This window comes from Sapajus apella, unplaced genomic scaffold (assembly GCF_009761245.1).
Source record: "Sapajus apella isolate SASKATOON/1434 unplaced genomic scaffold, GSC_monkey_1.0 scaffold128, whole genome shotgun sequence".
NCBI lineage: Eukaryota > Metazoa > Chordata > Mammalia > Primates > Cebidae > Sapajus > Sapajus apella.
Window position 1 is genome coordinate 3084486 of NW_022437068.1, and position 12929 is coordinate 3097414.

Genomic DNA, 12929 nt, shown 5'->3' on the forward strand with positions numbered 1-12929 from the left:
AACAACAACAGAGCTCACAGCTCACCATTTGAGCTCCTATAAAGAAGAGACCGTCTCCTCAAGCAGCTCCCTGACCCCTATATATCCAAAAAGACACCTCATAAAAGACAGATCAGATTGACACTAGGCGGGTATCCGTCTGGGACAAAGATAGCAGAAGAAGAAAACTGGTAACAACCCTCACTGTTCAGCAGCTGCTGCAGGTGAACCCCAGACAAGCAGGGCCTGGAGTGAACCTCAGCAGACCTACAGCAGAGGGGCCGGACTGTCACAAGGAAAACCAAGAAACAGAAATAACCTCATCATCAACAAACAGAACGTCAATCTGAAAGATTTGAGACCCAATCTGAAAGCCAGCAACTACAAAGTCGACAGGTGGATAAATCCTTAAAGATGGGAAGAAACCAGCGCAAAAAGGATGAAAACACCCGAAACCAGAACACCTCTCCTCCTAAAAGGGATCACAACTCCTCACCAGCAAGGGAACAAGGTTGGATGGAGAACGAGTGTGATGAAATGACAGAATCAGACTTCAGAAGGTGGGTAGTAAGAAACTTCTGTGAACTTAAAGAACATGTTCTAACCAAATGCAAAGAAACTAAGAACCTTGAAAAAAGATTTGACGAAATGCTAACGAGAATGGACAAAATAGAAAGGAATATAAGTGAATTGATGGAGCTGAAAAACGCAACACGAGAACTTCGCGAAGCAGGCACAAGTATCAACAGCCGAATTGACCAAGCAGAAGAAAGGATATCAGAGGTCGAAGATCAACTCAATGAAATAAAATGGGAAGGCAAGACTGGAGAAAAAAGGGTAAAAAGGAATGAACAAAGTCTCCAAGAAATGTGGGACTATGTGAAAAGATCTAATCTACGTTTGATACGCGTACCCGAATGCAACGAAGAGAATGAATCCAAGCTGGAAAATACTCTTCAGGATATTATCCAGGAAAACTTCCCCAACCTAGCAAGGCAGGCAAACATTCAAGTCCAGGAAATACAGAGAACACCACAAAGATATTTGTCAAACCCCAAGGCACATAATCGTCAGATTCACCAGGGTCGAAATGAAGGAGAAAATACTAAGGGCAGCCAGAGAGAAAGGTCGGGTTACCCATAAAGGGAAGCCCATCAGACTCACAGCAGATCTCTCAGCAGAAACCCTACAAGCCAGAAGAGAGTGGGGGCCAATATTCAACATCCTTAAAGAAAAGAACTTTCAACCCAGAATCTCCTATCCAGCCAAACTAAGCTTCATAAGTGAAGGAAAAATAAAATCCTTTGGGAACAAGCAAGCACTCAGAGATTTCGTCACCACCAGGCCAGCTCTACAAGAACTCCTGAAAGAGGCTCTACACATATAAAGGAACAACAAGTACCAGCTCAACTAAAGGGCAAAACACCCAGGTAGCACCAAAATGGCAGTATCAAATTCACACATAACAATATTAACCCTAAATGTAAATGGACTAAATGCCCCAATCAAAAGACACAGACTGGCAAATTGGATAAAAAGACAAAACCCATTGGTGTGCTGTATCCAGGAAACCCATCTCACATGCAAGGATACACAAAGGCTCAAAATAAAGGGATGGAGGAAGATTTACCAAGCAAATGGAGAGCAAAAAAAAGCAGGAGTTGCAATTCTCATCTCTGATAAATTAGACTTTAAAGCAACAAACATCATAAGAGACAAAGAGGGACATTACATAATGGTAAAAGGATCAATGCAACAAGAAGAGCTAACGATCCTAAATACATACGCACCCAATACAGGAGCACCCAGATACATAAGGCAAGTTCTTAATGACTTACAAAGAGACTTAGACTCCCACACAATAATAGTGGGAGACTTTAACACCCCATTGTCAACATTAGACAGATCAACCAGACAGAAAATTAACAAGGATATCCAGGACTTGAACTCAGACCTGGACCAAGCAAACCTAATAAACATTTACAGAACTCTCCACCCCAAGTCCACAGAATATACATTCTTCTCAGCACCACGTCACACCTACTCTAAAATTGACCACACAATTGGGAGTAAATCACTCCTCAGCAAATGCAAAAGAACGGAAACCATAACAAACAGTCTCTCAGACCACAGTGCAATCAAGTTAGAACTCAGAATTCAAAAACTAACCCAGAACCGCATAGCTTCATGGAAACTAAACAACTTGCTCTTGAATGTTGACTGGATAAACAATGAAATGAAGACAGAAATAAAGATGTTCTTCGAAACCAACGAGAATGAAGACACCACATACCAGACTCTCCGGGACACATTTAAAGCAGTCTCTAGAGGAAAATATATAGCAATCAGTGCCCACATGAGAAGCAAGGAGAGATCAAAAATTGACACCCTATCATCAAAACTGAAAGAGCTAGAGGAGCAAGATCAAAAAAACTCAAAGTCTAGCAGAAGACAAGAAATAGCTAAGATCAGAGCAGAACTGAAGGAGATAGAGACACAAAAAACCCTTCAAAAAAATCAATAAATCCAGGAGCTGGTTTTTGGAAAAGATCAATAAAATAGACCACTAGCCAGATTAATAAAAAAGAAAAGAGAGAATAACCAAATTGATGCAATAAAAAACGATAAAGGGGATATCACCACAGATTCCACAGAAATTCAAACCATCATCAGAGATTATTACAAACAACTCTATGCACACAAACTAATAAACCTGGAAGAAATAGATAAATTCCTGGACACTTGCCTCCTGCCAAGCCTAAACCAGGAAGAAACCGAAACCCTGAACAGACCCATAACAAGGTCTGAAGTTGAGGCAGCAATTAAGAGCTTACCACCCAAAAAAAGCCCAGGTCCAGATGGGTTCACAGCTGAATTCTACCAGACATACAAAGAGGAGCTGGTACCATTTCTTCTGAAACTATTCCAAACAATACAAAAAGAGGGAATTCTTCCCAAATCATTTTATGAGACCAACATCATCCTGATTCCAAAACCCAGCAAAGACTCAACAAGAAAAGAAAATTTCAGGCCAATATCCATGATGAACATAGATGCAAAAATCTTCAATAAAATACTGACAAGCCGATTGCAACAGCACATCAAAAAGCTTATCCACCATGATCAAGTAGGCTTCATCCCGGGGATGCAAGGCTGGTTCAACATACGCAAGTCTATAAACGTAATTCACCACATAAACAGAACCAAAGACAAAAACCACATGATTATCTCAATTGATGCAGAGAAGGCCTTTGACAAAATTCAACAGCCCTTTATGCTAAAAACCCTCAATAAGCTAGGTATCAATGGAACGTATCTCAAAATAATAAAAGCTATTTATGACAAACCAACAGCCAATATCATACTGAATGGGCAAAAACTGGAAGCATTCCCCTTGAAATGTGGCACCACACAAGGATGCCCTCTCTCACCACTGCTATTCAATATAGTATTAGAAGTTTTAGCCAGAGCAATCAGACAAGAAAAAGAAATAAAGGGCATTCAAATAGGAAAGGAGGAAGTCAAATTGTCTCTATTTGCAGACGACATGATTGTATATCTAGAAGACCCGGTCGTCTCAGCCCCAAACCTCCTGAAACTGATAAGCAAGTTCAGCAAAGTCTCAGGATACAAAATCAATGTGCAAAAATCACAAGCATTCCTATACACCAATAACAGACTTAAAGAGAGCCAAATCAAGAATAAACTTCCATTCACAATTGCCACAAAGAGAATAAAATACCTAGGAATACAACTAACAAGGAATGTAAAGGACCTCTTCAAGGAGAACTACAAGCCACTGCTCAACGAAATAACAGAGGACACAAACAGATGGAGAAACATTCCATGTTCATGGTTAGGAAGAATCAATATCGTGAAAATGGCCATACTGCCCAAAGTAATTTACAGATTCAATGCTATCCCCATCAAGCTACCAATGACCTTCTTCACAGAACTGGAAAAAACCACCTTAAACTTCATATGGAACCAAAAGAGAGCCCGCATAGCCAAGTCAATTCTAAGCAAAAAGAACAAAGCAGGAGGCATCACACTACCAGACTTCAAACTATGCTACAAGGCTACAGTAATCAAAACAGCATGGTACTGGTACCAAAACAGAGATATAGACCAATGGAACAGAACAGAGGTCTCGGAGGCAACACAACATATCTACAACCATCTGATCTTTGACAAACCAGACAAAAACAAGCAATGGGGAAAAGATTCCCTGTTCGATAAATGGTGTTGGGAAAGCTGGCTAGCCATGTGCAGAAAGCAGAAACTGGACCCCTTCCTGACACCTTACACTAAAATTAACTCCAGATGGATTAAAGACTTAAATATAAGACCTAACACCATAAAAACCCTAGAAGAAAATCTAGGCAAAACCATTTAGGACGTAGGTGTAGGCAAGGACTTCATGACCAAAACACTAAAAGCATTGACAACAAAAGCCAAAATAGACAAATGGGACCTAATCAAACTCCACAGCTTCTGCACAGCAAAAGAAACAATCATTAGAGTGAATCGGCAACCAGCAGATTGGGAAAAAATTTTTGCAGTTTACCCATCTGACAAAGGGCTAATATCCAAAATTTACAAAGAACTAAAACAGATTTACAAGAAGAAAACTAACAAGCCCATTCAAAAGTGGGCAAAGGATATGAACAGACACTTTACAAAAGAAGACATACGTGAGGCCAACAAACATATGAAAAAATGCTCATCATCACTGGTCATCAGAGAAATGCAAATCAAAACTACATTGAGATACCATCTCACGCCAGTTAGAATGGCGATCATTAAAAAATCTGGCGACAACAGATGCTGGAGAGGATGTGGAGAAATAGGAACACTTTTATACTGTTGGTGGGAGTGTAAATTAGTTCAACCATTGTGGAAGACAGTGTGGCGATTCCTCAAGGACCTAGAAATAGAAATTCCATTTGACCCAGCAATCCCATTACTGGGTATATATCCAAAGGATTACAAATCGTTCTACTATAAGGACACGTGCACACGAATGTTCATTGCAGCACTGTTTACAATAGCAGAGACCTGGAACCAACCCAAATGCCCATCGACGATAGACTGGATAGGGAAAACGTGGCACATATACACCATGGAATATTATGCAGCCATGAAAAACGATGAGTTTGGGTCCTTTGTAGGGACATGGATGACCCTGGAAACCATCATTCTCAGCAAACTGACAGAAGAGCAGAAGATCAAACACCGCATGTTCTCACTCATAGGCATGTGTTGAACAATGAGAACACATGGACACAGGGAGGGGAGCACTACACACTGGGGTCAGTTGGGGGGAAATAGGGGAGGGACGGTGGGGGGTGGGAAGCTGGGGAGAGATAGCAAGGGGAGAAATGCCAGATGTAGGTGATGGGGAGGAAGGCAGCAAATCACACTGCCACGTGTGTTCCTATGCAACAATTTTGCATGTTCTTCACATGTACCCCAAAACCTAAAATGCAATAAAATAAATGGGAAAAAAATAAAATAAAAAAAAAGAAAAGGCCACAAAGTGTATTATTTCTTTTATACTAAATATCCTGAATAGGTGAATGCACAGACACATAAGGCAGATTGGTGATTGCCATGAGCAGGGATGGGGAGTAACAATGGGGTGATTAATGGATACATATAGCGTTTCCCTTGGGTGAGACAAAAATGTTTTGGAAATAGAGGTGGTAGTTGCACAACACTATAAATGTACTAACTGGTCACTGAATTTTACCCCCTCTTAAAAAGTTGTATGACGCCATCTTTCTTTAAAAAAAAAAAAAAACAAAACCCAAATATATATGTACACAAACACACAGGAACAAAGTCTGGGAGGACAATACTAAAATATTAATAAGTTACCAGCCTGGCCAACAGGGTAAAACCCCATCTCTACTAAAAATAAAAAAATCAGCCAGGCATGGTGGGGCATGCCTGTAATTCCAGCTACTTGGGAGGCAGAGGCAGAAGAATCACTCGAACCCGGGATGCAGAGGTTGCAGTGAGCAGAGGTTGCACCACTAAATTCCAGGCTAGGCGGCAGAGAGAGACTGACTAAAAAAAAAATTAATTATTTTCCCTGGGCAGCAACATTATAACATAATTATCAGCCTTGCCAAATATCTTACACTTTTTAAAGCCAACACGGAAGAAGAGAACTAAAGATGTCAACCATTTGGCCTCTACAGGTATGAAAAATCTGGTCTTTTTCTCCCAAAAGAGAATCTGGGATTCCCAGACAGAACTGTATGGATTAACAGGAATCTTCTAGGTATAAAGCCACATTTCCACATCTGTTTTTGTCTTATTCAGACAGAGCCTTACCTACAGATACCTGTAGGCATTTGATAAAGCCTGCCTATTCCTGGAGCACTTTGCTGTGGGTAACCCCTCATATAGGCACCGATAAATGAGAGCTACGCAGAACCCTGGCACAGTTAGGGCTTAAGGAATATCTCACTTTATAGTGTTACACTCAGCTATTTCCTGTTATATAATCCTTTACAAATCATATATTAGTTTATAGAAATAGGGCTTGAAGGTTCCCTTTATATAATCCTCTATTTATAATCATTAATAGTTGATAGTATGAATGCCTAAAGAATATTTCCCTACATATATACCTATAATTATATCTAGTTTATAATCAGAGGAATGCCTAGAGTGGACACAGTACAGAGCATGAATTAAGGGATAAGCAGCTTATAATCGGTGGAATGTCTAGAGCAGACACAGTGCAGAGCATGATTTAAGGGAAAAACAGTTATACCAGGACAAGAATCCATGGCCCAGGCGGCAGCGTTTAGTATCGTAAAGATACCCGCTGCATGGCAGGCTTGGGGCGAGAGCCACTCCTCCTGATAAAGGAGTTGTAGGACCTTGCTCCAGTTCTTGTGGAAGGCTGCCCTCAGAACGGCAATCCACCTTGGTGACTGTGAACTTTACCAACTCTTGCTACTACGCTGCTTGAAAAGCATCTTCCCATAGAATCCATTGGAAGCTGCCAGAAGGTGGCGGTAACCTTGACAGCTCTGTCACTGCTATGTGACTTAAAGCATCCTCCTATAAATCTTCTTAGAAGTAGTTTTCCCATAGATAGAAGTATCGCACACTGCATCCTCTACACTGCGCATGGCCCACCTTCAAGCCTCGGTGACCTAATGGGGGTGGATCCCTTACTACACAGGGCCCTTGCCTTCGTGGGAACGGGCCCCTTGCTGTGCACTGTCCACCTCCCGGCCTAGGTGACCTAATGGGGGTGGACCCTATGTTTTATTGCTCACGACCCTATCACTATCCTTAAAGATGATTTCACTCACTGCCCTGCCCCCTAACCTATACACAATACATACTCACGCTTCTGGACATTCGGGGCCTCGCCTGACTCCGCTCATAGGTGGCGTGGCATCTCGAGCCCAGCTGCGTTTTCTTTGTACTTCTGTGTCCTATCTCTTTATTTCTCGGATCCTGCGCCTCACCATAGCATAAGGCTCACCCCATGACTCTGTGGGGCACTCAGCCTTACATCTGGCTCCCAGCGTGCCCTATACTTTGCCACCATGATTCCTTTTCATGTACAGAACCCTCCCCACTGCATAGCTGCCTGCCAGTGTCATCACCCAAATGTAAGGCACAAAAACACATTCTCAAGGACTTTGGCATCCAATTTGAAAAAAAATTTTTTCTTAGGACTTTTGAAGACAAGATTGGAATAATTAATGGAAATATTTCTAGTACATATGACCAAAAATTATGGGCTTCTTTGTAGTCCAGTACTCTAGGTGATAGGAAGGAAAGAATGTAGACCTTCCACTCAGACTTCGATCCCCATCTCGATTCTCAGGCTCACTATGAAAAAGACCTTAGAGGCATCCCGTAGCTATTCTGAGCTTCAGCAGCTATCAAGGTCATTACAAGGACTGAATAAGGTATTGTCGGTAACACACCTGGAATGGCATCTGGCACATGCCTGCCATCATCATTAGTTAACAGTACTGATAAAAAACAGTGCTCCAAGAGGAATCACTTACATGGACCAATTCCTCATCATCTCGAGCAGAGTAAATAGCAAATCTCCTTTCCAATGTAGCCTGCAGGTTATCTTGCTCACTGGCTGAAAGATCTGCATTAACTGTAAATGTTCCAATGAACCTGGAGAGAAAGCAGGCATTCCTTGTGTCAGAGGTCAGGGCAAAGGGGAATTTTTATTCTTTTACAGCCAAGAAAATCAAAAGAGGGAGTGAATCATGAGACCCACCTGCCTCTGTCCTACTTTCTCCAGCCTGTCTGGCTAACTCCTATCATCACTGCAGACCCAGCTCAGACTTTACCTCCTTGGGGAGCCTTCCAGATCTCCCAGCTGAGAAAAGCGCCACTGCTCTGTGAGCCTGCAATCCCCAGAACGCTCCTTCCAGGGCACTCCTCATGTCACCCTGTAATTACCTGGTATATGTTTGTCTCCTCACCAGTCTAGGAGCTCTACCAGGACAGGATCATGCCTAACATTTCTCTATCTTCAATGCCGTGCCCACCACCTGATACACAGTTATCACCTCAAGTCTGTGGAAGTGACCTGAACCCAGCCTCTGAGAGAAACACAAATCCCACACTCGCCAGCTCTGCAGGACAGGCAGAGGGCCTTACCACTTCACCAGGTTTGAGAGGTAATAGGTGTCCACATCTCGAGGCGGCACTCTGGTAAAGCGGGATGGGACGACGGAGAGGCCAATAGCATGCAGATCTGGCTGGCTGCAGATGTTATTTCGATAGAAGCCATTTGCTAGCAGGCAGAGAAGGTGAACCTGTAAAGAGGAAAGGAGGAAGGGGCAGCATGGAAGGCCAGAGACCAGGAGAATTTTTGCTGCCAAAGTCAACATCCTGTGGGCAAGAAATATGTGCTGCCATTTCTAAGTATAAGAAAGTGAAGCCGGGCGCGGTGGCTCAAGCCTGTAATCCCAGCACTTTGGGAGGCCGAGGCGGGTGGATCACGAGGTCAAGAGATCGAGACCATCCTGGTCAACATGGTGAAACCCCGTCTCTACTAAAAATACAAAAAATTAGCTGGGCATGGTGGCGCGTGCCTGTAATCCCAGCTACTCAGGAGGCTGAGGCAGGAGAATTGCCTGAACCCGGGAGGCGGAGGTTGCGGTGAGCCGAGATCGCGCCATTGCACTCCAGCCTGGGTAACAAGAGCGAAACTCCGTCTCAGGAAAAAAAAAAAAAAAAAAAAAAAAAAGAAAGTGAAAATACTAGTATTGGCCACTTCCCAAGCCTGTCTTTCACCCTCTCTTCTTCTCCACGTATACTCACTCCTTCAAAGGAATCATCAAAACTCAACGTTTCAAAATACAAACTGCTTTGTTTTCCAAGAGGTCTTGTCTTTTAGAGATACATACTGAAAGATTTCTGGATGAAATGCTGCCATGTCTGGGGTTTGCTCACCACAATCAGAAGGCAAGGCAAGTAGGGTGGAGCTGGGAGACTGCTGGGAGCCTGTGGAAGCTGGCGGCAGGATACTGCTCACTGGGCTCACTGGGCTGCTCTCACCATCTCTCTGTGTGTTTGAGCTCAACCTTCTCTGTCACAGGCTCCACATCTCCGCCCCTCCTCTGATCCCAAACTCCATGCTTCATCCACCTACTGAAATGATTATGTGACCTCTTACCCTCCTTCCACATGCAGCTTTGCATCATTTTCCCTTCAATATTGGCTTCCTCCTCCCCCAGTGACAGTCTCCCTATTTTCATCAATAGTGCTGCCTCTCTCCCCTCACTGGGCTTCAAACCTGGGAGTCATCTTCCCTTTCTTTCATCTCCAGCACTCACCAAGAGGTAAAAGGCACACAGCTATCCCATTTCGTGCCCTAGGCCTGAGGGGAGTGGGGGGCAGCCCCTCTCTAACCTCATTACCATCCTTGTACCTCTAGATTTCTGCAGCAGCAGCACACAAAGCATCACCCCCATCCCATTACTAATCCTCTCTGGCAGCCCACTATCCATCAGAGGGAAATCGAATCCCCCAACACCTATACACTCCACACACACGCAGGTAAGCTGGGTGTCTCGCCGTCCCTCACAACTTCACTAGTCTTCAACTCCTTCTTCTGGACTCTGCTGTAATCCTTTCTCCTATATAAATCCTTCCCTAGCTCCACAGAGCCATACTGATCTCTCTCACTGTTCCAGGCATAGTCTTGAGTTTCTCTGTTTGGAAGTCCTTTTTCCATCTAGAGATCATACTCCTTAACTGCAGGAAGTAAGCTTTAACCAAGTCTCTATCCCCACCATGCCAAGCACCTTGCTAGGTGTGTACAGGTGTTCAATAACTATCAGCTAAAGTCAAAAGCCAGTGCCTGCAGCTGGGATTAGAACTAATGATATTAAATGGTTGAAAGGAGAGATGGAAGGCAAGTGCCTGTTATTTAGCATCTGCTGCATGCCAGGCATTATGCCGCAACTTACCTTACCTATAATACACACCCACCCTCCGAGGCAGACACTATTACTACCCCCACTTCCCAGGTGAGGACACAAAGCCTCAGAGAGAGTAAGAAACTTGCCAAGGCCACAGCAAAGCCAGAAAGAGCAGCAAAGCCAGAAATAAAGCCTCAGTGAACACAAGCTTTTTCTACCCATGAGAAACACTGTCCCTCCCCACCACGCGTAGCCCATACCTTATGTGTGTCCTCATGGACCTCTTTATTGAAACGTTTCATCGCCCTCCGAAGATATGTCTCAAACTCCATTTTTATCTTTTCGCTGCAACACATAGTGAAACATCTGGGAATGAAGTGGAGAATTGAAACCAGATCCCATTCCCCCAGGCAATTCCTTCTCCTCAGATGACAGTGAATCACTCACTGTTTCCCGACACAAGGCTGTGTTACTCAAGTCCATCTGCAAGCCAGCTATTTCCTGCAGGCTCTTCTGCTCCCTGTCACCCGCAAACCTTAGCCTGGGACATTCTGTACCCAGGCGACCCTCCTCTCAACCAGCAGCAGATCACACCTCACCCACATGCCTCAAAGCTCACTTCTTCAAGAATTCTCTGGCTGTCCAACTCTTCTAACTACTGACTCCCTCCTTAGCAACCATTACCTTTATTAAGGTTAAATTAACACACAGTCATTTACGTGACACTGTTCTAGTGTAAAACCTCTTTCAGTCTGTATCGCATGATTCTTTAAGACAACTTGACACTTCTTGAATGATTTATATTATCTCCTTCTTCTGTGCCTCATAATGTGCTCATCACAAAGTGGAATTCATTAACCCATTAACTACCAGGCATTGTGCTCCATATTCTCAAGCCATCAGAAGCTGCAGAGGTACTCGGGATGCTGGGAAGGATAGGGGCTCCCTACCACGGCGGGCATTGCCTCCAGTCCTGCAGCATGGCATGGTAGGGAAAGCGTGAATGCCAAGTCAATGAGAAGGATTAGGTCTCAGCTCTTCCATTACCGGCTGAGTGACTCCTGAAACATTACTCTATGTGTCTAAGCCTCTGGCCCCTCATTCATAACACTGTTCTAAGGATTAGATAAGATAATGAATGACCTGCTCAATCCTTGGCACAAAGGAGTTTCGCCTCCTCATCCCCTGCCCAGCCAAGACATGAAAGTGTCTCATTATCTAACGATAAATCAGGCTCCTGACCCAAGGTTCTCCACCACCTTGATAGTCAGTCCTGGTCCCCTACAAGCTTCTCAAAAGTCCTCCTAAGCAGCAGCTGTTGCCCACTACATGTGACAGGAGCCAAGAAGCAAGGACCTAAGCTTACCTTCTTTCTCTTGTCTTCGCCTGCTCTGGTGTTTCAATCTCTATCTCCACTGGCTTCACAGGCAGAAGAGATGGAGAGAAGGCTGTGCTTTCTTTTCCGTCACCTAGCACAGGCTCACTAAGTTCTATGAACAAGCATTTTAAAAAATCAGTAATAGTAATAACAACAATAATAGCTACTGTACTGAAAAAAATCAAGGTTCTGCTAGGAAAGAGGAAGTGAGGCATGGATGTGAGAGAGACAGCCCACAGAGACCCCTAGGCATGCCCTATTCTGAGTCCTCCCATGTGCCAGGCACTGTGCTGAGTGTTGTATATTCATGTGTCTCATTTAACCCACACAACCCAGGCAGTCTTTAGGTGAGGCCCTAAAGCACGCAGATACTGGGTTGAATCAGACACAGACCCCTCTATCAAAAAGCTGACACTCATGCATGTATGTATATACTTAAAACTCTTTAAAAAAAAAAAAAAAAAAAAAACCAAACGAGAATCATCTCTTTTTCTCTGTATTACTACAGTAACACTTAGCACAATTTGCTTTGCATAGTGTCATGACTTAGGTGTTCATCTTTCATTCTCAATCATAAACTTGCAAGTGACAAGAAGTATATCTTTTTCATCTTTTCACCTCCTACATTGCTTGTATACAGTAGCTGAAAAGGACTGAGCTTGCTGAACTAGATCTAACTGAAAACTTCATTAGTGAAAATTTCTTAAAACAGGCTCTGGGCCTAGAAGCCATGACACCTCACTGGTAAAGAACACATCTAATGCCAGATCTTGGTCTCTATATACAAATCCCTATTAAAATAAACCACAGCTTCTTGGAGGAAAAAAAGGCTGGTTAGTCTAGAGCCAAGAAAAATGTAAGCTGAACAAAAATGTTCTCAAAGACTAATGAGGCCATGTCAAAAGGACATGGTAGTATAGCTAGCATAAAGGTAGCATGACTAGTAGAGGAACAACCTGACATTAGAGGTGACTTAATCAATGTGGCATGAGGTTTAAAGCATCACCTATGAAGGAGTCTTGCCAAAAAAAAAAGGTTAAACAAAACTAAATCATGCCTTTGGACTTGGTTTACAAGAAATACAGAGGATACTGAGACAATTTTAACAACATCATGAGATGTGTGACTGCTTATCAGACAAA

General features: G+C 43.3%; 1 protein-coding gene across 3 annotated transcripts in view; it reads right to left on the bottom strand.

The window, feature by feature from the left end:
- Positions 1 to 12929, bottom strand: part of XPC (XPC complex subunit, DNA damage recognition and repair factor) — a 40626-nt gene that overhangs the window by 18008 nt on the left and 9689 nt on the right. For all 3 annotated transcript variants that reach the window (XM_032262320.1, XM_032262321.1, XM_032262322.1), the window contains 4 exons: positions 11776 to 11899; positions 10670 to 10754; positions 8641 to 8798; positions 8028 to 8148 (listed from right to left, as the gene is read on the bottom strand). In XM_032262320.1, the coding sequence (XP_032118211.1) occupies positions 8028 to 8148; positions 8641 to 8798; positions 10670 to 10754; positions 11776 to 11899 (488 nt within the window). The remainder of the gene's footprint in view (positions 1 to 8027; positions 8149 to 8640; positions 8799 to 10669; positions 10755 to 11775; positions 11900 to 12929) is intronic.